Consider the following 23,869-nt stretch of genomic DNA (forward strand, 5'->3'; position numbering starts at 1 on the left):
TTACTACGCTTTCGTTTGTTCCCTGTGGCACTGTGCGCTGATGTGGAACAAATGTACTTACGCATTAGGGTGACCACAGACCACCATAAATATTTAAAAATATTGTACCGCTTTAAAAATGATAAACTTCGCATTTTCGCTTTTAACTGTCTGCCCTTTGGTTTAAAGTCATCACCTTATTTAGCAATGCGTACTATACGTCAATTAGCATCAGAAGAATGTTATCGTTATCCGGAAGCCGCTAGTGTAGCTGAGTCTCAATTATATATGGATGATCTCGTCACATCCCTACACGAAGATATTTCAGCTATCAAACTATCGAAACAACTAATTTCACTCTTTAAATCAGGAGGTTTTAATTTAACAAAATGGGCAAGTAACTCCACTGCCTTTCTTAATAGCCTTCCAGAAACGCACCGCTCTTCTGTAAGCTTCTCTGATGATGCTAATAATACCATGAAAGTTTTAGGCCTTGCGTGGCTTCCCGCTAATGACTCATTTTTTATGACGAGCTCAAACACTAATGAAAAGTGCACTAAAAGAACAATATTATCTTTAGTCGCACGCTTGTTCGACGTGCTTGGTTTAGTTGCTCCAGTTATACTGTTCGCTAAATTGCTTATTAAGGAACTCTGGAATTCTAAAATAGACTGGGATGATACACCTCCAGATACAATTATTTACCGCTACTCTTCACTTGTGAAAGAGCTTCCATTGCTTTCAACTATAGCAATACCGCGCCATATTGGAGTTTCCAAAGACTGTGAAGTAAATATTGTTGCATTTTGTGATGCAAGCTTGAACGCTTACGGTTGCGTTGTTTATTTACACATTACAGATCCCACAGGAGATATTACTTTAAGATTATTGTGCTCAAAATCAAAGGTTTCTCCGGTTAAAATAACTACATTAGCTCGCCTTGAGCTTTGTGCCGCTCTTGTTTTGTCAAAATTAGTTAAACTTATTTATAACGCTTATAATTCTTTACATCCTATCACCGCTATATACGCTTTCTCAGATTCTACAATTGCTCTTTCTTGGATTAAATCTTCCCCGCATAGATGGTCAATATTTGTAGGAAACCGCATCGCTCAAATTCAGGAGAATTTATCACCTGACCGCTTTTTTCATATTAATGGTAAGGAAAATCCTAGCGATTGTGTGTCACGAGGTCTTTTACCGTCACAAATTATTAATAACTCGCTTTGGTGGCAGGGTCCTTCTTGGGCCTGCTATCCTATTTCACAATGGCCTATTGAACCTTTTGTACCTTGTAAATCTGGAAGTGACATACCTGAAATGAAAAAATCTGTAACACTTACCGCTTTAACTGTTGTCGAAGATTCCCCAATATATCAACTTGGGTTGAGAATTTCGTCATGGTCAAAACTTCTTCGCTGTGTTGTTTATGTACTTCGATTTATAAGAAAATTACCGCGAAACAAGTTTGTAACCGCATTCGATTTAAATACTGCTGAGAAAGCTATTATTCGAGCTCTTCAAGCTAAATATTTTGGTCATGATATTGCCAGCATTAGAAAATTAGATTTACCTTCGAAAAATATTCGTAAACTTAGGCCATTTATTGACGAAGATGGAATTTTACGTATTCAGGGTAGACTTTCGAACTCTGATTTACCGTTTGAAACGCAACACCCCGCTTTATTGCCAAAACACGATCACATAATAAATATTATTGTTGATTATTTTCATAATACAAACTTGCACACCGGTCCGGACCTTTTGATGTCCATTATTCGTCAACGCTTTTGGATATTGTCCGCTAGAAACGTTATAAGAAAAAGAGTGCATATGTGTAAATCATGTTTTCGTGTATCACCTTCACACCCAACTCCCATGATGGCTGACCTTCCGTCAAGCCGTGTAATGGAGGCCAAAGCTTTCTGTCACACGGGAGTAGATTACGCGGGCCCATTTAAGATAACGCTTGTACGCAAACGTGGTCATCATTCACAAAAGGCTTACATTTGCCTGTTCGTATGCTTAACGACAAAGGCTATACATATTGAGTTAGCCTCGGATTTGTCAACGGACTCATTTCTTGCCGCTTTCAAACGTTTTATATCTCGTCGAGGTCCAGTTTCTTTCATGTATTCAGATAATGGCACTAATTTTGTTGGCGCAAAGGCTCGGTTAGATGAAATGTATAAACTTCTAGTTTCAAATAATTTTATATCCGCATGGAATGATGAATTAACTAAATACCGAATCATTTGGAAGATGATCCCGCCTCGGGCTCCACATTTTGGAGGTTTATGGGAATCAAACATTAAATCCGTTAAAACTCATTTAAATAGAGTAATAGGCGCACAAATTCTCACTTACGAAGAGATGTTGACTGTGTTGAATCAAATAGAATGTCTTATGAATTCCAGACCTTTATGTCTTTTATCCGCAGATCCCAACCCCGAAATTCTCACACCCGCACATTTTTTGATGTCCACTCCTTTGCAGTATTTACCCGCGTCTGAATTGTCCGCAAATCAGATGAGTCTAACTAATCGCAAAGCGTTGTTAGATAGTTTGGTTAATTCCTATTGGAGGAAATGGAGATTAGAGTACCTGCATACGTTGCAAGTCAGACAGAAGTGGTGTACATCAGATAACCCCGTGAAGGTTGGGACAGTAGTTCTTATTCATCAAGATGACATTCCACCGCTCCGCTGGCCACTTGGCGTTATACAAGAGGTGTATCCAGGTGCCGATAACATTATACGCGTTGCTTTGGTAAAAACGAAATCTGGATTTCTTAAACGTCCAGTTGTAAAATTATATCCGCTACCGCTAGAATAAATTAGAGTACCGCATGTCATCAACCGCTTCAACTCTACTCGTAAACATTCATGATGGCTTATTATTAATTAAAATTTGTTTCTTTTCAAATAACTTCCCGCTATTTAAGCTTTATGCTTCCTATCTTAATATCTTTATATATTTGTTGAAAGTCCTGCGAACTTTCAAGGCGGGCAGGATGGTTACGCGCGGATTAGTAATAGGATGCTAATGAATTATTGGGATGGCGCCACCTTTGGAGTTTGTCAGTAACTAATTACCGCGACTATCCAAAGCGGGGTTCTACCCGATCGATCACGCTTTACCGCTAGCTGCCTAGATGGCGGCACTTGTATATTGTGTGGTGCTTGTGCTTACGAAAAGCTACGTGAGCTTCGTCACCCCCTCCCGCCGCCCGCGTGCATCCATCGCCGACGCCCGCACGACAGTCACTGGCAAGGTCTACAGGTGAGTGCAAGTTCTTTTAATTTATTGCCATTTTATTGCTGCTTCCGTGTAATCATTCGCCCGCCCGCTCGCTTATGTGTATTTAATTTATATCTTTAGTTTGATTACTAGCTTTTGTTTACCGCTATATAGTTTTACCGCTCCGCTAATTATAAGTGACAAACATTTGTCACATACCGCTTAGGACGGCTATTTACACGCCTTTCTACAACCCCGCTATATATGCTCCCGCCGCAGGAGGGCTATTTACACGCCCCCTTGCTACCCCAAGAATATTGACAATTTATGAGGAATTTGACAAGTACGGATTAGTTATAGATATATGTAGTTACATATTGTAAATTAAATTAGTTTTATAAGTGCAATAAAAAATAATTTAAATGATAAAATGATAAAGCCATATCTTTTTCCAATGTGACGATTAGAGGGTATCCTATTATTCTTTTCTATATTATTCTATCAGCTTATAAAATTAAACAGTCTCTTTTAGTCTAGAAAAGGACAAAGTACTCTTTCTGTCTTTTTCAAATAAAATGGCATGCCTTAAAGTGTTTAAACCGAAAAACTAAAAAAATACAATTATTGTATTACAATATTGAAGTTTACCAGAAACTAAGAATTTTGGGTTGAGCCACTTTAATTCTAAAGGTACAAAATAGTATTGAACACGTGACATTACCCGAATAATTTTGAAAGTAGTTGGTTCCCATTAAAATGCTGTTAAAATGCGTTGTATTTCATTTAGACGGTCTAATGCCAAAACATCACGTGCTACCAATATACGAGAATTAATATTATTGCTGCTCTCGGTGAATAAACGCCCTGCGAAGCGAGTAGCATATCTCAACTCACACTCACAATTCTTCATTTTTCACCGTATAGAACGTAAACTCGATTTGATTTTGATTTATTCATTTACAATTGAACAACTAGGAAAAAAAGGTGAAAAGACAATTTGGAGGGACCGCGAGGAGCTAAATTGTGTGAATTGTTTTATTTTGTCTATTTAATGTTTCTTAGTTAATGCGTATTTAATATTTCTTCGTGTATAAGTGTAATTTTGAGACCGTCCTGGCTTAAAGGTTAAGGCGTCCGGTGTATTCGTATCTTGCAATGCACCGGTGTTCTAATCCCGCCGGCGGGTATCAATTTTTCTAATGAAATATGTACTTATCAAATGTTTACGATTGACTTTCACTGTAAAGGAATAGCATCATGTAATAAAAATCAAACCCGCAAAATTAATTTTTGTAATTACTGGTGGTAGGACGTCTTGTGAGTCCGCACGGGTGGGTATCACCACCCTGCCTATTTTTGCCGTGAAGCAGTAATGCGTTTCGGTTTGAAGGGTGGGACAACCGTTGTAACTATACTGAGACCTTAGAACTAATATCTCAAGGTGGGAGGCGGCATTTGCGTTGTAGATGTCTATGGGCTCCGGTAACCACTTAAGATTAGGTGGGCCGGGAGCTCGTCCACCCATCTGTGCAATAACAAAGTAACGTGGGCTTATTAACTGTTTAGTATCTGTGAAAGTGCGAAAATTTAAAAAAATTAAACAAAACCGCTGGACGTAGCTTCTCGAAGTCTTCGAAAAGATCCACTGAAAAAAATATCAGTATATAATCAGCATTTCGCAGAGATTATATTTTATTCCATATTATCTGATCTCATTTCATTTCATTCCATGCCAATTGATTAATGCTTCAAATTAATCAAATCCATTTCACTCCATATAATCATTTTTCATAAAAAAAAATTAGGTTCTATGGCATGATATTTTTGCCTCTCTAGTTGGAAAAATAAAACTACTAAAGAAATACTCGATCGAAACGTTAAAATCCACTAATTTGTAACACGCACTCGCACAAATGTCATTCGTAGTACTCATTTCGGTAAAATTACTCGGTTACGAGATCACAACGTTAATATGAACTCGCACTCACAAAATAACACCGAGTACGTTTGCCACTAGGGGCGCTGTTCCAATTGCATACAAATTTGAGCAAACTGGCTCGCTAGTGAGAACGTTACAAAACTCGCACTAAGCACACTGTTTAAAAAGATTTTGTAAAATAAAAAAATGATGAATTTATGAAAGTAGCATCCAAAAATCACGGAAGACAAAAATAAGTATATTGAAATACGTTTAATATTAAGTTGTGATGATGTATGTAAAAGTGTAAATCGATTAAACATTCAACCATTTCATTAAATTATAAAAAATGCATTAATTTTATTGCGATTAACTTATATTGCAACTTAACTATTAATTGCAGTCCTAGTGATAAAACAATTACAGTTAACTCAGATTGATGTCAGATTGCTTCGTTAGAAGTAATAGTGTTCTGTGGTTTCGTATGTTGCCGTCTCGCTCGCACTTGCATATATGCCGGAAAGGAATGAAAGTTTTATGTCGGCGATAAAACTTTAGCATGCTAGCTGTGCTGTTTTGGATATCAAAATAAGAGTACTTGTTTTTCTTAGACTACTTACCTCTCAATTACAATCTATTTTAATTGTGTTGCTGACTCTAAAGTTCGTAACATACTACCGCATACTACCGTTCGTAACATTTATTTAATTACAAACTTCATTCCTTGTGATCATTTATTATGTCTTATCATACATTACATTGTAAATGCAAACTTGAAAAAAAATCAATTTTCAGAAATCGATCTTTTGGACCTCGATTTTTTTGTGAATCGATTTATTACGGTTACGATTCGAATCGATTTTAAAATCGATCTTTTTTGTCAATTATCGCCATTCCTAGATAATCTACGATCTAGAGTAAATTATACTACTACTGTCTACTAATGGAGTTCCTTAGTAGTTTTATTTTTTCAACTGCAAAGTAGTAGGAAGGCAAAGGTGTCATACCATACAGCCTAATCTTTTTTAAATTAGGTCCTCACATATAATTCATATAAAATTAGTGTTTTGTCGTACTGACCAGTTTGATCTGAAATATCTCCTCTTTTGTTGTTTTACAGTAAATCCTGTAGAAATGGCAATAGATCTATACTTCACCGCGGGATCGGCGCCGTGCCGCGTCGTGCTGCTAGTGGCAGCCGCTTTGGACCTACAGCTCAACCTTAAACCTCTTAATTTGTGGGAGGGAGAACAGTTGCAAGCCGATTTCTTAAAGGTAAACAAATAAACTCCGAACATATCTTCCTTATTGATTGCCTGTAAGTGGCCACGGTCTTAACTATACTATTACGCTGGTAAGAGTAACGTCACCTATCGCCGAATAGCCGAAACGAATATCAAAGGTACTCGTAACATCTAGAACGCTCGAGAAATGCAACGCCATCTGTTGTCAGATAGCGGAAGTACGCATTGAAAGTGCTCGACTTGTGAGGAATGTTCTCGACCATTCTAAGGATGTCGTATCGACTATAAAAGCGTTGCAGGGTGGCACGTGGTCAGTTGCGATTCCGATCCGGTAGTAGATTCATTCGCGAAGCAATTGCTCTTGAGTTGTTAGGTCTCCTTCGGAGGCGCTCGGGCAGTTGTTAGCAAATCCCACCCCTCCTGGCTGAGCCTTTGCTCGCCCATCTGTCCTGGTGAAGCTGGAAAGGCCTCCGAGCCGCCAGTAATCTTTCAATCATAAAAAAAAAACGCGGTCAGTCAGTAATCGGAACTACTCGAAGCGAAACAGCGAACGGATCACCTGAAGCGAAGCGGAAGAAGCGAATTGAGAATTTTAAAGTGCTTGTGAAGTGTTTTAAGTGTTCTAAGTAATAAATACAGTTTTAATTTATACTTCAGTGGAATTTTATTTATCGCGAACCCCAGCACGTAACAATACTATAAATTTGTTAACATTATCTTCCAGTTGAATCCTCAACACACAGTCCCTACAATAGTGGACGAGGGCTTCCCTCTGTGGGAGTCGCGAGCGATAAGCAGATATTTAGTCAACAAGTACGGAGGAGACAGCAGCAGTCTCTATCCGAAGGATTTGATGGCAAGGGCCCTCGTCGATCAGAGACTTGACTTCGACATTGGAACTCTGTACCCTAGATTCGCACAATATTTTGTAAGTTACTTTTTTAATATAAGACGTTTTTATAGCATTCAATGGCAGAAGGGCATAACCATTGAGTCTATTTTTACAGTACAACATCTGTCTCACCTTTCAAACCAAAACGCAATACTGCTTCACGGCATAAATAGGCATAGTGTCCGCACGGGTAGGTACCACCACCCTGCCTATTTCCGTCGTGAAGCAGTAATGCGTTTCGGTTTGAAGGGTGGGGTAGCCGTTGTAACTATACTTGAGACCTTAGAACTTATATCTCAAGATGGGTGGCGCATTTACGTTGTAGATGTCTATGGGCTCCAGTAACCACTTAACACCAGGTGGGCTGTGAGCTCGTCCACCCATCTAAGCAATAAAAAAAAAAAAAAAGATTAAGTTATTAGGTGGCTTTTTTGTCTTTTAGATACTGTGATGTATGTTAGTTGAGAGAGAGGTCAGTAGACGGATCCAACTCGGCTGGGCAGCGTTCGGTAAACTGCACAACGTCTTCTCGTCCAAAATACCTCAGTGCCTTAAGACAAAGGTGTACAACCAATGTGTGTTACCAGTGGTGACTTACGGCTCGGAGACGTGGTGCTTCACTAGGGATCTTTTTAGAAGGCTCAAAGTCGCGCAGCGAGCTATGGAGAGGGCTATGCTCGGCATTTCTCTACGTGATCGAATCCGAAATGAGGAGATCCGTAGAAGAACGAAGGTTGCTGACATAGCCCGTAGAATTAGTGAACTGAAGTGGCAATGGGCCGGCCACATAGCACGCAGAGAGGACGGTCGATGGGGCAGAAAGATCCTGGAGTGGCGACCACGTACTGGCAAGCGCAGTGTGGGACGGCCACCTACTAGATGGACCGACGACCTAGTAAAAAGCGCTGGGTCTCGTTGGATGCAGGTGGCAATGGACCGGTCGCACTGGAAATCTATTGGAGAGGCCTATGTTCAGCAGTGGACGGCGATAGGCTGAAATGATGATGTTAGTTGAAGTGAGCAATATTATTAGCCCCTCAAAAGCAGTGCACATCATTTATGGGTGGTCTACAATAAAATAAATATGAAATCTTAATTCGTATGCTATTATTACAGCAGAATTACCCGTAGTCTGTTATAGCTCCCAAGGAGTTGATAGATACTATTTCGGTGTGTATATTTACTAAGTGGATCCTTTCCATTTCAGTATCCTCAAGTATTTGGCGGAGCGAAACCCGATGCAGCATCCCTTAAAAAATTAGAGGAAGCTCTAGTATTCCTCAACGCTTTCCTGGAAGCTCAGAAGTATGTAACCGGAGACGTATTGACTATCGCCGATCTCAGCCTTGTGGCTACCATCTCTACTATTGACGCGGCTGATATCAGTCTGAAGAGTTACCCTAATGTGGAGAAGTAAGTCTGTCTTTACATTTGTCTGTTTGATGAGGAATTGTGCTTGAGCAAGTAGCAAGTACTGTGTTTTAATTAAATTTTAAAGACACTGTAGTGTGTGAAATAAATAATTATTGCTCTTAAGATCGATAAAATTATCGTCACTACTCGTCCGAATGGCAGTGGTGAAAGAGGTGGAGGTTCGTTTTTTATTTTTTTATTAAATTTTTTTTTATTGCTTAGATGGATGGACGAGCTCACAGCCCACCTGGTGTTAAGTGGTTACTGGAGCTCAAGCATCAACAACGTAAATGCGACACCCACTTCGAGATATAAGTTCTAAGGTCTCAGTATAGTTACAACGGCTGCCCCACCCTTCAAACCGAAACGCATTACTGCTTCACGACAGAAATAGACAGGGTGGTGGTACCTACCCGCGCGGACTCACAAGAGGTCCTACCGCCAGTAATTACGCAAATTATAATTTTGCGGGTTTTGATTTTTATTACACGATGTTATTCCTTCATCGTCGAAGTCAATCGTGAACATTTCTTAATACATATTTCATCAGAAAAATTGGTACCCGCCTGCGGGATTCGAACACCGGTGCATCGCTACATGACATACGAATGCACCGGACGTCTTATCCTTTAGGCCACGACGACTTCAAAACTATACTATACTGAGACCTTAGAACTTATATCTCAAGGTGGGTGGCGCATTTACGTTATAGATGTCTATGGGCTCCAGTAACCACTTAACACCAGGTGGGCTGTCCACCCATCTAAGCAATAATAATATAATAATAAAAACCGACCAAAGATAATCTCATGTTTTTTTTCAGATGGTTTGAGCTCATGAAGACAACTGCTCCAGATTATCAGAATGCTAATCAAAAAGGTATAAATGAATTCAAGAAGTTGATAGCGCAAATGAAGGCCAAAACCGAACTTTGAGTATTAGGTGTAATTGTATGGTACTTATGTACACCAATTTATAATATTTTACCTGCTTATATACAATTGAACATGCCCAGAGTTCACCAGAGTAAATAGGGGTACTTTTTATAATAAATATATACTATATAAATGTGATTTTTTTTTCTTGTTGTTATCGCAGGATATCGGCAAACTAGCACATTGTTTGGATGGAATTCAGTGTTTAAGATCTTCACAGCGTGAAACGAAAAACGCTTTTTTTTTCATATCTGTGCATTTTTCACTCACTCATGACTTTGGCCCCTTTTTTATAATTTTCAAATTTTTATCAAACTTATTGTCGGACTAAAAATATATTACTTCACTTCCACAAACCGACTTCTGATTTGTCCCGAGCGTAGACATTCAAAATTCAAAAAGAGGGAAATTCTTCTAGCATACTACGAAATGACTCGAAGTTTTTGTGAAAAGACTTTTTTATTTACAAACTTACATAATACATATTATGCAAAATAGGAAAAATACTTGCCCAAAGTAAATGTACAAATGTTGATTAAATAATCCACATTTGTTAAGCTATTATACCGAGATATGAATGGCGGCGCATTACTGCTGCATCATAGAGCGATAGTAGCCACTTAAGACCGTGTGAGATCTAGAATCTTTTGCCTTAGAAGGTAATAAAAGAGGTATATAAACTTTATCCAGTAACTTAATATAAGAGTTGCTTAGACCGTTCGATTTGGTAAAACCATACAGTTAGTAGTTGTAGGTACTTAATAATTCCATGGGTTAAACTCAAAGGATGCAGATGACAGTTTCACACAGACACAGCCTACTGAGTTTCTCGCTGGAGCTACTCAGCGGGTCGCGATTCGGATCCAGTGGCAACACTTCTCTTGCTAGGATTAGTGTTAGCAAATTCTCTCAGGTTGAGCCCGTGAGCTCACCGACCCGCCCGGACGTAGAATAGCCTCTTAGGCTACCAGCGAATAGGTACAGAAAATAATAGAGTTCAGCGATATTTTTATTCCTTAAGGAAACCACTGTCTCACCATAATCGCTAAGGTAGAAATAAGAAGCATGGTAGGTAATGAATAAAAAATGCATTTTTCATTAATAGTTTTATTTGTGCCTTAAAAACTATAAACTTAAAAACGAAAAAAAAGAGCATCAAAACCATTCGTGACTTGAACAAACATTGTGAACGTGATAGTGGAATATTGTGAAATTCAATAATACAAAGTCAACTGGAATATCAAAATGGGTATCACATGACAAAAAACGAAACGTATCGATAAAATGCGAACAGATCATATTAAATTTATTAATTTACTTTCAGGCAAAGGGCGACTGTTAAATTCAGCCTAATTTAATAATGTATTATTTTAAAGAATATTTTTAATATAAGCAAAGACGTTTTAATTCTGCCTAGTTGGTCAATTTTAATTCCAGCGACGTTATTTTGAATAAGTTTTCATTTCGTGTTGATAAGTGTTCACTTTTTAAGCATGCTGTTGACAAGTCCCTTGAATGCCTCCAGTCCTTTCTCGTTGGCCTCCTGGTATCCCGGAGCTGTACTCTTAACCGTCTCGTACCATCTGCAAAACAGTACATATTAATTGAATTGAATATTCATATAAATTAACATTAATCATTTCATGTGGTTTTTTATTTTTATTGCTTAGTTAGGTGGACGAACTCGCGGTCCTCCTGATGTTAAATGGTTACCGGAACCCATAGACATCTACAATGTAAATGCCGCTACCCACATCGAGATATGAGTTCTAAGTTCTCAGTTTTAATAGTACAACGACTGCCTCACCCTTCAAATCGAAACGCATTACTGCTTCACGGCAGAAACAGGCAGGGCAGTGGTACTTACCCGAGCGGACTCACAAGACGTCTTCCCACCAGTATATGCATTTCTTTATTAATATAAAAAAATGCTATGGAAAACGGGAGTTTTTTATTTATTTGATTACTGGGTAGTTGGTATGGAAACGAAATCATAGACAAGATGATGTTAAGGGGATACTGGAGGCACCCAACTTGAGGCATAAGATCGAATGCAAAATGCCGATGCCGCCTGTACGACTATTACCCGTCAAACTGGAATGCAGTCCTATAAAGCTACCAAATAATATTACACCAGTATTCGTCTAATACATAAAGCTATGAATCATCGTTATCTCAGACACGTCTATCACACAATATCCATGAACAGAAAAAAATTATCGTTGTTATGAAGGTTATCGAAATAAAACAAACTACCTCTTAACGTTGGCGTATTTCTTGAAGTCAATGTCAGAGGCTTCCAGGCTGGAGACACTGGCGATGAGACTCAGGTCGGCGACTGTGAGGTTCGGTCCGGCCACGTACTTCTGACCTTCGAGGAACTTGTCCAGCAGCTGCAGGGCTTCCTGGACCTTCTCGTTCTTGGCCTTGTCGGCTGGGGCACCGGCGAATACTTGGGGATACTGGGGACAGTCAAATAGTGTTGGAACAAGATAGAGACAATCTACCTTGACCGGGTTCGATCTCGAGCTGGGATCGGACGGTTGGGCGAGAGTGCTGGGAAACTCGTTTAGTGTTTGGGCCTTTACTGCAGGCGCTTATGATCTATGTTGTCATACGGATGACCCCGGACAGAGATCGGACGTCGGGTGTAAGGGTGTAAGGTGAGTCGTTTAGTGCAGTAGGGCCCTAAAATTTCTTGGGCCCGCAGTCTGCTCCCACCTGTAGATCGCCAAGTCCCACATACCCTAGCGCACTCTAGGCGCGGGGACCTCGTAGGAGGTTCGGCCTCTAACCCGAAAAAAAAAGACATTTCAAGGAGGCCCACCCTCTCGGCGCGGGAACATCGTAGGATAGTCGTTGTCAATTTAAACAAGATTCCACTTAAGGTGGATAAGATACTTTAGAGTTATATATATTTTTTTTTATTGCCCTTGTAGGCAGACGAGCATACGGCCCACCTGATGGTGAGTGGTTACCGTCGCCCATGGACTTCAGCAATGCCAGGGGCAGAGCCAAGCCGTTGCCTGCCCTATGTCCTGGTGTACTATAAGACTTTCGTTTGAGTAATGCGAACAATAGGAAGCACGAGATTCGAGACCACATCTAGAACCACCATTCATCCTCTAGTATTCGCAACAGCGCATGATACTTACGAAATAATCACTGAATCTCTGGTACAAAGTTCCGATGTCGAAATACAACCGTTGGTCAACAAGGGCACGAGCTTTGGGGTCTTCGGGGTACAGACTGCTGCCCTTAGCGTACTTGTTCACCAAGTAGGTGATGATGGCGCGGGACTCCCAGATTGAAAGACCATCGTCGACTAGGGTCGGGACCGTGTGTTGAGGGTTAAACTGGAATAAGAACATGATTTCACTCAATTGCTTACTTCTATACTAATATATAAATCTACAGCTGTTTTTATGGATGTTCCGTTATAACTACTGAACCATGCATACGATTGACTTGAAATTTGTATCGATGTAGAAAATATATGTACTTCATGGATAGGCTAATATTTATATGAGTGTTGGACTCCCTACACCAGTGGCGGGAGCGTTAATGATAAGAATCTTTGTTGAAGAGAAAAAATAATGTTAATTTTAAATGACCAGCGAAGCGGACGGGTCCCGCTAGTTGCTAATATAAACAGAATATTTAGGTAATTGTTTCTGGGTAAGCATTTGATTAAATCTTAAACATTTTTTTATTGCTTGTTTGGGTGAACGAGCTCACAGCCCACCTGGTGTTAAGTGGTTACCGGAGCCCATAGACATCTATAACGTAAATGCCGCCACCCACTTTGAGATATGAGTTCTAAGGTATAGTTCCATATTTGATGGTAATAATCCTAAACCTGCGGCACAGTATTGCCACATTTCTAATGCAAAAAAAAGTCGGACTGTGATGCGAACAGTTTATTGTACACATTACAAAATGTAACTATTCTACGAATTCAAGTTTCGAGAATTTTATGACATACCGGTCGTCCGGAATTTGTTTGACGGCTATTAACCAGTTTATACCGATAACAATATACTTTTTTTATTTCTCAGATGGGCGAACGAGCTCACAGCCCACCTGGTTTTAAGTGGTTACTGGAGCCCATGGACATCTACAAGGTAAATGCGCCAACCACCTTGAGATATAAGTTCTAAGATCTCAGTATAGTTACAACGGCTGCCCTACCCTTCAGACCGAAACGTATTACTGCTTACGGCAGAAATAGGCAGGGCGGTGGTACCTACCCGCGCGGATTCACAAGAGGTCCTACCACCAGTAAAAATGGTTACCGGTTAAGTGGTTACCGGAGCCCATAGACATATACAATGTAAATGCCGCCACCCTCCTTGGAACATGAGTTGTATGATCTCACTTTTAACAGTACAACTCCTGCTCAACACTTCAAACTGAAACGCATTACTGCTTCACGGCAGAAATAGGCAAAGTGGTGGTACCTACCCGTGCAGACTCACAAGACGTTCTATCACCAGTCCATTTTCGTTCATCTTAGCGAGCTATCGTAAGTTTAACTTAAAAATACCATGGGCCAAAGTAAATGCCAATTTAATACTATAACAATCTAGCTTTTAAGTTGAAGATTAATTCATCCAAGGTCTAAGATAGATAAGAAATTTTAAAAACAAAAATGAAAACAAACAGCTCTATTATTCAAGTACTTAGTTCATGGAAACTTTCCAAATATGCATGGCTTTCCCATCGATTCGGAATACACGTTACTACCGAGAAGAATCGGTAAGAAACTCAGGACTTGCTTTTTCCCAAACATACTAACAGAAATATACAAAATATCTTGTATGCGAAATGTGATAAGTAGGACCAGAATTAGATGAAACAGGTTTTCATTGTTAGGCGTTAAGCATGGATTAATTCAGTCCTGTTCCTACATAAAAATGGAGAGGTTTAAATAAAAATATGTTTAATAATGCGACTTTCTTAGCCCAATCTACGCTAAAACTCTGACACATTGATTTTATAATAAAATAGATAAGCAAAATCTGAACCTTCCCGATGCCTCTAGACTTGAAGCGCGCTTGCGCAGAAACATACATTGGGTCATTAAATCCGCTATAAAACATATACGATCGCTGGTGTAGTTGAGAATGAAGTCATGAGCCCGTGCGGGTCGATAGTATAGATTCCAACTTAATTCTCCAGCTTGATTCCGCAATCGTTCGTGGTTTGAATTAATATTGAAAGGAAATTTAGAGCTGAATTTGGGTAGCGGTTTACTTGTGATTTCTTTGTCAATGAGCTCAATAGCCGAAGAGATTTCAAAGTAAGACAGTACCTGTAATTATGCCTACCATATAATATATACCTAACAACAGATACAACCTGCGGCTAAATTAAAAAAAAAAAAAATTTAAACATAGTTTGACCAGTTCTCATGGAACAACTGCGACCGCCTTAAAGTTCATTCAACCGACGCCATTACATCACTAGCCAAATTGACCTTCAGATCTTAAATATGGGAAATTCGGTTTTATTGCTATCAACATTAAGTTTATACCTCTTCGTGGCCGTTCGTACGGATACTAGTTAATTAAGGAAACGCTGGCGGCATGCCATGCATTCTGTACTCGAGTATTTGTGCCTTTAAATAAATGAGTTCGACTTTCACAGATTTATGTTCAGTATGCTTAGTGCGAGTTTTGCCCACTGAGTTTCTCGCCGGATCTTCTCAGTGGGTCGCGTTTCCCATCCGGTGGTAGATTCTGCGAAGCACGGCTCTTGGTAGGGTTCGTGTTAGCAACATCGTCAGGCTTGAGCCCCGTGAGCTCACCTACTAGCCCGGTGACGCTGACATGGTCTATCTAGACCATCAGCTTAGGTAGAGAAAAAAAAGGGTGTTTTAAAGTTCTCGATCGCGTAAAAGTTAAATCAAATTTGTATGGTTAGAACAGCGCCTCTAGCGGCAAAAGCAGGCAAACGTTCAAACTACATACGAATTTCAGTTAACTTTTACGCTATCGAGAACGTTAAAAAACTCGCACTAATCATACAGTATCCTAGAAATCTCTCGATCTAGATAACGCAGGTTCGAAACCTTCGTAACGTGTTCTAATGGAAAACTTTTTATCAGCCTTTGTTGATTATCGATCGGTTATTGAGCAATCGTTCTCTATTTCATTATCAGTGTTATTGAATAGTTACTCAATTGCTCGGATTAGAGATAATTTTTCGTTTAGTACATTTGGCTACGGAGAAATTAAAATCATTAATACCAACGATGATACGTGCCTAGTGTTGTGATGTCTGCAATTTAATTGACTTTGTAGACAGTCTATATGAAGCTGTGTAGTCGCCGTCGCTCATGGCTATCAGCAATTTGAGGGATACAGTAAAGTCACTGTCTACACATAGACAAGGACATAGTGCGCTAGTGAAAGAGAATTAATTCCAGAGCGGTTTTATTTATTTATTCCTACCTATTCTAGTAACCGCGAGGAGTTAAGGATGGTCGGTCTACTTAGTGAAAAGGATTCATGTCATTGAGCGCAGTGGTTATGAATGAACCTTAATTTATAGACCAAACTTCAGTTTGTTTCCATTAGTCCAATGGGCGTATACTATTTGCGGCCAACGACCTTCAAATATTTCTCATTGAGTTTCCGCCCGTAGCTTCGCCCATGAGAACTACACTGTATATTCTTTCCCAGACCTCAAACTATTTTCATACCGAATTTCTTCAAAATCATTTCAACAGTTTAGACATGAAAACACAACAGACCTTGATTACGTTGCTTTCATATTAAACTACATAGTATAAAACAAAGTCGCTTTCTCTGTCCCTATGTAGGTATGCTTATATCTTTAAAACTATGCAAAGGATTTTAATGTGTTTTTTTTTAATAGATGGAGTGAAGAGGAAGGTTTATATGTATACTAACATCATTAAAAAGTGGAGAAATACTGTTATTTTTGAGGTTTCTAATGTGATCTCGTAAATAATCAATAATAAAATTTCATGTTTCCGAAGCGAAGCGAGGGCGGGTCGCTAGTGCTTGATATTTAACTTTTAATATTTAACAATATTTTAATAAAACCTTATATTCTGCTCCAAATTAATGCGTGTCTACTTTGGAAAACTAGGTACACGAAAATCGGTTCTAGAGAAGTGCGAACATACAGACCGACAAAAAAGAAATCTAAAATCGCCGGCTTATGTTGTATAACTATATATTTTTTATTGCCCTAGTAAGCAGACAAGCGTACGGCTCACCAGATTGCGAGTGGTTACCGGCACCCATGGACTTCAGCAATGCCAGGGGCAGACCCAAGCCGCTGCCTAACTTTCTTCTTGTAACTCTACTTATAACTTTCTTTCTATTTTTATTACTTTACTTCAATGTACGTACAGACACACCGGATTCTACTGTTTTATTATGTTACAGAAGAAGAAGGAATGTTACAAGGAAATACACATAATTAAGTTGACTAATTAAATGTTTACTGTTTGATCGTTGTAATTTTCCTTACAAAATTCAAAACAAATAATCATTGTAATTGAGTAAATCAAGCTTTTAACGTTGAACAAGTTAAATATCAATAATATACCTATTTACAAACTTCTATCTATATAGGTACTTTAAGTAATTGATTCGTTATGTTATTGTATGGTAAACAGGAAAAAAATTACAAAGAAACTTAAAGTAGACAAGGATGCTGAACAATTAAAACAAATTATACAATAAAAAATAATACTGTAACATATTGATTGAATAATCTTTTTGCCCAGAATTTACCTAAAATCGCCTTTTCGCATTAAAACTGTACAATTTCCAAAAATATTTGAAATTGAACTATGCGGAATCATTTAGTATCACCAGTATTTTTCTCATAAATACTGTCAAACAAGCGTAGTTTAGTATTAGTTTTTTTTAGTTTATCAGTGTTTTGACTACTATAACAAAATTAATATTTAATTTTAAGTTACTTTAAAAGACAGATAATGTAACTGGTAACAAATCTATGTATAAGTATATAAAAATGAATTTCTGTTCGTTAGTCTCGCTAAAACTCGAGAACGGTTGGACCGATTTGGCTAATTTTGGTCTTGAATTATTTGTGGAAGTCCAGAGAAGGTTTAAAAGGTTTAAAATTAGATAAATATGAAAATACTCAGAATTAAATGAAAATAACAATTTTGTTTTTCCTTTGATGTGTCCCCCGTCGGACGGATTCCTTTTGTTTGTTTTTTCCAAAACTTTAGGTCTTTTATTTATCGATTGAGGCACTACGAAGTCTGCCGGGTCAGCTAGTAAAAAATAAATGTTGCAAATATGATTAGTATTAAAAATAATACATGTTAAACCTTTAAACCCCTCTCCTGTAAAATTAGTAAATTTTGAGATTATACAGTTTTAATGCAAGAAGACGAAATGTTACCAAAATTGTACGTAATACTTCAGTAAACATTGTCATCAAGTTAATACCAGGATTTTAGTAACGCGATTTCAAAGCGCGTAAAATAGACCTACCTTCAAATATTCTGGTTTGAGCTGTTCCCCGTGGTGTAGGTCTACCAGTTTGAGGTTCAGGTTTAAGTTGAGCGCCTTCGCCGTCAGCAGTACAGCCCTGCAGGGTGCAGAGCCGGGAACGTAGTACAGGTCGATGGTCATCTTACTGTGGACATGATAAGAATTAAATAAACGATGAAGGAGATTTAACGGGACGAACTCGGACATGCAAGAACTAATAATAAGAAAGTAGATCTTGATGAGTATATTTACTCTGTCCACTTCGTGATCTGTGCACTACTCTATGCTAATATATGTGTTGTTAATTATGTGTCTGTAAAGTAATGTATGATTATTGTATATATTTTACTGGTGCTAGGACCTCTAGTGAGTCCGCGCGGGTAGGTACCACCACCCAGCCTATTTCTGCCGTGAAGCAGTACCTAATGCGTTTCGGTTTGAAGGGCGGGGCAGCCGTTGTAACTGTACTGAGACTTTAGAACTTATATCTCAAGTTGGGTGGCGCATTTACGTTGTAGATGTCTATGGGCTCCAGTAACCATTTAACACCAGGTGGGCTGTGAGCTCGTCCACCTATATAAGCAATAAAAAAAAATCTACTGGAGTCCACAGACAACAACGTGAAGGTTAATTGATACTTATGAGATCGAAGACTTGTGGACTTATTGTCATATAAGGTTGGATTTATTGTCATCCTACCTTCTAAACAGAACCCATGCTTGCTTAGTGGAAGAAATTAATAATTTAATGTGATACCTACTCATACAGACTGACAAACTTTCTACAAATAGTCGTAACAGAAATTAGGAGTAAATTTAGAATATTATATTTTTAGGATATTGCTAACGAATGACGTGCTATCCTACCTACCAGGCATACCTAAGTTATGACATAAGGATCTATACTCTATACCTATGAATATATTAGAAATACGATTAATCGAACGAATAACTCTAATAATAATTGTAACTATACTGAGATCTTAGAACTTATATCTCAAGATGGGTGGCGCATTTACGTTGTTGATGTCCATAGGCTCCAGTAACAACTTAACACAAGGTGGGCTGTGAGCTCGTCCACCCATCTAAGCAATAAAAAATAAAAATAAAGTCGGACAATTAATTTTCAGATTCATGTCGGATACTTTGTCAGAACTGCTACAGCTTGTAACAGCAAAGTTTTAATATTTTTTCTCGAGCGACGTGCGACCTCTTGACACACAAACATTTCGATTTCAAATGGAATCCAAAGTCGTGGTCAAAGGTGATTAAAATACTAATACTGCCGACCTCCAGTATACAAAATAGAGTAGACTAAATTAAAAGAAAATAATTATTTGCCCTTTCCAGGAAACAAGATTAGACGTTCGTTTAAAAATCATAACATTATCACAGGTACATTCACAGGTCAGTCTTTTGTTGAAAAGTAATCGAATAAACATTTTCGAGAGACAATTTTCAACGACATGTCAAGGATTTGTTTTGTAACGATGCCGGAAATTGTAATCGAAGGTAAACACCGAAATAAAAAAAAAAGGTAGCCGGCAGTAATTTACTTAGGTTTCTGTAACTTCGATTTGTCTTTTGATTAATTTTTTTTATGATGTTAGAAAAACTCCTTAGTTTTTTTACTATCTCTGATTATGTTGTTGTATTTCACCTGGTTTAGGTTAAGGTAGTTTTGACGTTAATTTTGTTTTTTTTTGTTTTATTATTATTATCATTATCATTATTGCTTTTGTTTTATTCCGAGATGGTAGTTATTGTTTTTATTTAATTCTTGTATACTATATGAAATAATAATAATAATGGATGCAAAATCTGAATTAAATGAAATAAATAAATAAAATAATATAGGGTATATAGATACTGTTGCATTTACGTACTTCATAGTTTATACGTAGCATTAGCGAGCTAGGGTTCGACACTAAATGAGGAATCCCGAAGTGTGGAAGGTACCTAATTAATTAATCATAATTCGTGGAAATAAAAAAATTGTAGTTTCCGGGCCGATTTTTGCGAAAACGATTTTATATAGACAAAAACTCAACACAGGTGCCTAAGTTCATACTTGACCCACTAAACAAGGGGAAACTAATCCTATGCGTCACTTGCAATTAGATTCGTTGAAGGTTTAAGCCATGCTAATAATAATTAGCAGTCTTCTGAAGTTCTTTGAGATATTTGAAAACGTTATCTAACGTATTTTCATATTATTATATTCTTGGCGTGCTATTAGCACATCAGTTTCAAGTGGGAATAGTTCTCAATCATCATACAAATATGGTTAGTTAAGCTACAGCTGTATCAGACGGACCAAGATACGTCCGACATTTCACAAAGTTCTTTATCTGAAATACGACTTTAAATAAATCTGTATAATTCCATCGAAAATCTGAGATAGATTGTTACAACCTCCGATTCGGGCCCTCGGCATGTGTAAATGCTTTACCACATAAACCAGGCTGCATATACGTCTCCGCTGTTGTCCGGCATGCTTCCATATCCTTCTATCTAAAACCGGTATTCAGGACGCATTTAGCAGAATTTCTCGAAGGTTCTACCACTAGTAAATTGAATTTGTAACAAAAACTATTATATAAGTTTGGCTGAATAGACTGCAATCATATTGTTTGTCTTTAGACAACAGGTTTCGCGTTTAGGTAGTCTGGTACGTTCTAGTGACCAAATGACCTTCAAGTTAGAACACGACTTATGTTCTATACCTACATACAATATGTAATCTTAATAAGTAATAAGTATACTTAATTTATTTAAAAAAAAGATTTTGTGTGACTTATATAAAAATATTTGTATTTTTAATTAACGGTAAAAATGTTATTACAATGAATTTATTGCAATTATTATATTTTCTATATTTCGCCTAGACAAGAAAAAAATATGCCTTCGAGCGAAGCTATTCATACAATGGATAGGTTGTTTGGTTGGCTGACAGAGTGATTTACTATGTTTTTTTGAGATCTGGTACACAAATAGTATCAGATATGTATAACAAACACGAAAAACCATGACTCGTCAAACGATTCGGCATTATTCTTCCATAATATCTCACACTGTTAGATCATGATTATTTTAATAACATTACATTGCTTATAATTGGAAACTACAAGTCATCTTTGAAGACAACTACCAAGTAAAAAAAGGTTACCAGAAAACGCCGCGCCGTGATAGACTTATTTGTTTTATTTTATTTTATTACCGATTTCAAATGGCTGAGTTATCTTTTGAATTTAAATAGACACACTTTACTGTGATTAGTGATGTATGATACGAATGATGAATGTAAGCCCGTTTAAATTTAAAAAGAATCATGTGAAAATACCGGCCGGCGGTTTCTGTAGCGAATTTGTTTGTGTTACTGATAAATATACAGTTATCAGCTCAACACGAACAAAATGTTATGATTTGATTATTTCAATAATATTATTCCAGGCTCAACAAAGCAATTGACCTAAAAGATCGATTAAAAACACGTCTAGACTGACGGTGATACTGAATTCACCATATTAAAAACGATTCCAAATTATATTTCAGGTTTAATGTTTGTTAATATTTCAATTTAAAAACTGGAACGGTTCTGAAGAGTTGGATGAAAAGAAATTCTAATAGCTTAACAAGGGTTATAGTCTGGTTAAATTAGTTTTTCCACAATTTTTCTTACACATAGCACGCAAAAACCCTGGTAACCTGAAAAGGCTCAACGGTATAATAAAAGGGCGAATACGTAGAGGCCGAAACCCAAAGCGGTGTTTTTAGCAGCCGAAAAAGCTTTCCAACAAAGCTCTTCACGAGACAAAACATAGGAATAGGTGGAGAGAAACAGTGAGAAAACTATAAAAGAGTCACGATTCTCAACAACGAAGGAACGACAGATTAAGAATACATTACAATTTCGTTAAATGGCACTATGGCCACAGATCCCACGGTCGGGACAGAGCATCTCTGAAGCCGCGCGCGTCTCCCATAGGGTGCGGTCACAGCGTCAAATACTAAATCGACGATACGACCTTGTTGCGGAGGTATTTTGTTGTATCGGGACGGTGAAGGTGGCAAGTTTACTTTGTGAATTCTATCGGTTCTGCCACTCACTGAATACCACGTGGACAGTGAGCTCCTCTGCTCACCTAGAGTAACTAATATAAAATAGCAGTGGACACGAAACTTGAAATTGTAGGGAAATTTCCGTAAATCAGAGTTACACACGAAAATACAAATTCGTTAAAATAAAATAAAAAAATACCGATATGTTATTAAAACTACGTTTAATTTTGAGTTTGTTTTTGTATTTATATTATTTCTAACGTTTCTAAAGATAGATTAAACCTTAATGTATTTTTAATTATGTCTACGTTTCGGAGAAGTCGAACAAAATGCAACGCATTGCTCAGTATCAAAATAACCGGATTTTCCGGTGGTAGGACCTCTTGTGAGTCCGCGCGGTTAGGTACCACCGCCCTGCCTATTTCTGCCGTGAAGCAGTAATGCGTTTCGGTTCGAAGGGTGGGGGTAGCCGTTGTAACTACTGAGATCTTAGAACTTATGTCTCAAGGTGGGTGGCGCATTTACGTTGTAGATGTCCATGGGCTCCAGTAACCACTTAACACCAGGTGGGCTGTGAGCTCGTCCACCTACTTAAGCAATAAAAAAAATAGCGCAATTAACGTATTTCAATTTTATTTATGTTTGAAATCTGAAGCGAACTTGACAATTAACTAGTTGATAAAAAATATACATTTTTATAAATCATGAACCAGTTTCGATATCCGTTATTCTCTTTGCATGTCGACCACTGAAATCGGTTCATTTGCTTTCACTTCCTACAAACACGAATTACCAAATAATATATCGTACAGCGTGGGTACAAAACTGTATCTATTAAAAAATACAATTGGAAAAAATGAGCATGGGCACGAACATATTATTCAATTATTTTTAGGGTTCGCTGTGTAATAAAATAAAAAATTAAATTCTACTTTTCTAAAACTAAATCGTTTCAGAATAAAATATCCAAAGGAAATGATATAATAAAAAACTTACGCAAATTTGTAAAATAACTTTTAAAACTTAACAAACACAGGTCCGTTAATGGCGGCGTCTAAAAACTTAATAAACGCGAGAGTAGGGATACCATGTTTTATAGTTACGAGCGAATGCATGACGCATGGCGAAGGACGTATTCAGTAAGTGTTTCCCCCAAAGAGGTTGTAGTGACTTGCATATTTCCAACAAAATGATATCAACAGCAATTGTTGACTATACTAAAACTTGGTTTAACTATTGTTTACGTGAGTTTTTGGTGTAGTTTATAAAGCAATATTTTGTTTTCATAGTAAATTATATCTATGAATATCTCTTTGATAATACGTTCCATTCAGCAAACAATATTGATGTTAGTTAAGTCCTTAAGGCAATGAAACAAATCTATATAGTTTATACAAATGTATGTCCGTATTTCTAAGTAAAAGAAAGGTGAGTAGTTTATGGAATATTATGGTAAATATAATATTCGCCCTATTGTAGCTTTGTACATCAGGAACGGTTATGAATACCGTAATAAATGTATTTTATAAAATAGATCGCTTGGTAATGTATAAAGACGTAAAATTGAGAAAAAAAATGTAGGTAATTAACCTTTCTTTCCTCTGAATGTTGTTTAAACTGAATATTGTGAATATTATATATATATTTGTATATACAATTTACACTTAGAGTATGTTTTTT

At 37.7% G+C, this 23,869-nt stretch overlaps 2 protein-coding genes across 14 annotated transcripts in view; one reads left to right on the top strand and one right to left on the bottom strand.

The window, feature by feature from the left end:
* Positions 1 to 10,725, top strand: part of GSTd3 (glutathione S-transferase delta 3) — a 33,922-nt gene extending 23,197 nt beyond the window's left edge. For all 13 annotated transcript variants that reach the window (XM_089728432.1, XM_089728435.1, XM_089728430.1 and 10 more), the window contains 4 exons: positions 6,258 to 6,412; positions 7,106 to 7,309; positions 8,481 to 8,686; positions 9,510 to 10,725. In XM_089728432.1, coding sequence (XP_089584558.1) covers positions 6,272 to 6,412; positions 7,106 to 7,309; positions 8,481 to 8,686; positions 9,510 to 9,621 — 663 coding nt within the window. In that variant the 5' untranslated portion in view covers positions 6,258 to 6,271 and the 3' untranslated portion in view covers positions 9,622 to 10,725. The remainder of the gene's footprint in view (positions 1 to 6,257; positions 6,413 to 7,105; positions 7,310 to 8,480; positions 8,687 to 9,509) is intronic.
* GSTd2 (glutathione S-transferase delta 2) lies at positions 10,713 to 23,327 on the bottom strand. The gene is made up of 5 exons (XM_028188414.2): positions 23,186 to 23,327; positions 18,129 to 18,273; positions 12,777 to 12,977; positions 11,878 to 12,083; positions 10,713 to 11,204 (listed from the first exon to the last, which is right to left on the bottom strand). The coding sequence occupies exons 2-5, from the start codon at positions 18,267 to 18,269 to the stop codon at positions 11,102 to 11,104; spliced, it is 651 nt and encodes a 216-aa protein (XP_028044215.2). The 5' UTR covers positions 18,270 to 18,273; positions 23,186 to 23,327; the 3' UTR covers positions 10,713 to 11,101.
* Positions 23,328 to 23,869: the final 542 nt, after the last annotated feature.

The sequence above is a fragment of the Bombyx mandarina genome, chromosome 06 (genome assembly GCF_030267445.1).
Source record: "Bombyx mandarina strain Sakado chromosome 06, ASM3026744v2".
NCBI lineage: Eukaryota > Metazoa > Arthropoda > Insecta > Lepidoptera > Bombycidae > Bombyx > Bombyx mandarina.

What these genes read in the sequence shown, in the direction of transcription:
- GSTd2 (XM_028188414.2), bottom strand. Translation starts at nt 18,269, where the DNA reads ATGACCATCGACCTGTACTACGTTCCCGGCTCTGCACCCTGCAGGGCT. An exon ending in TCAAACCAGAATATTTGAAG is followed by an intron (nt 12,978 to 18,128) that starts GTAGGTCTATTT and finishes TTCTTATTCCAG; the next exon opens with TTTAACCCTCAACACACGGT. An exon ending in AAATACGCCAACGTTAAGAG is followed by an intron (nt 11,205 to 11,877) that starts GTAGTTTGTTTT and finishes ACTGTTTTGCAG; the next exon opens with ATGGTACGAGACGGTTAAGA.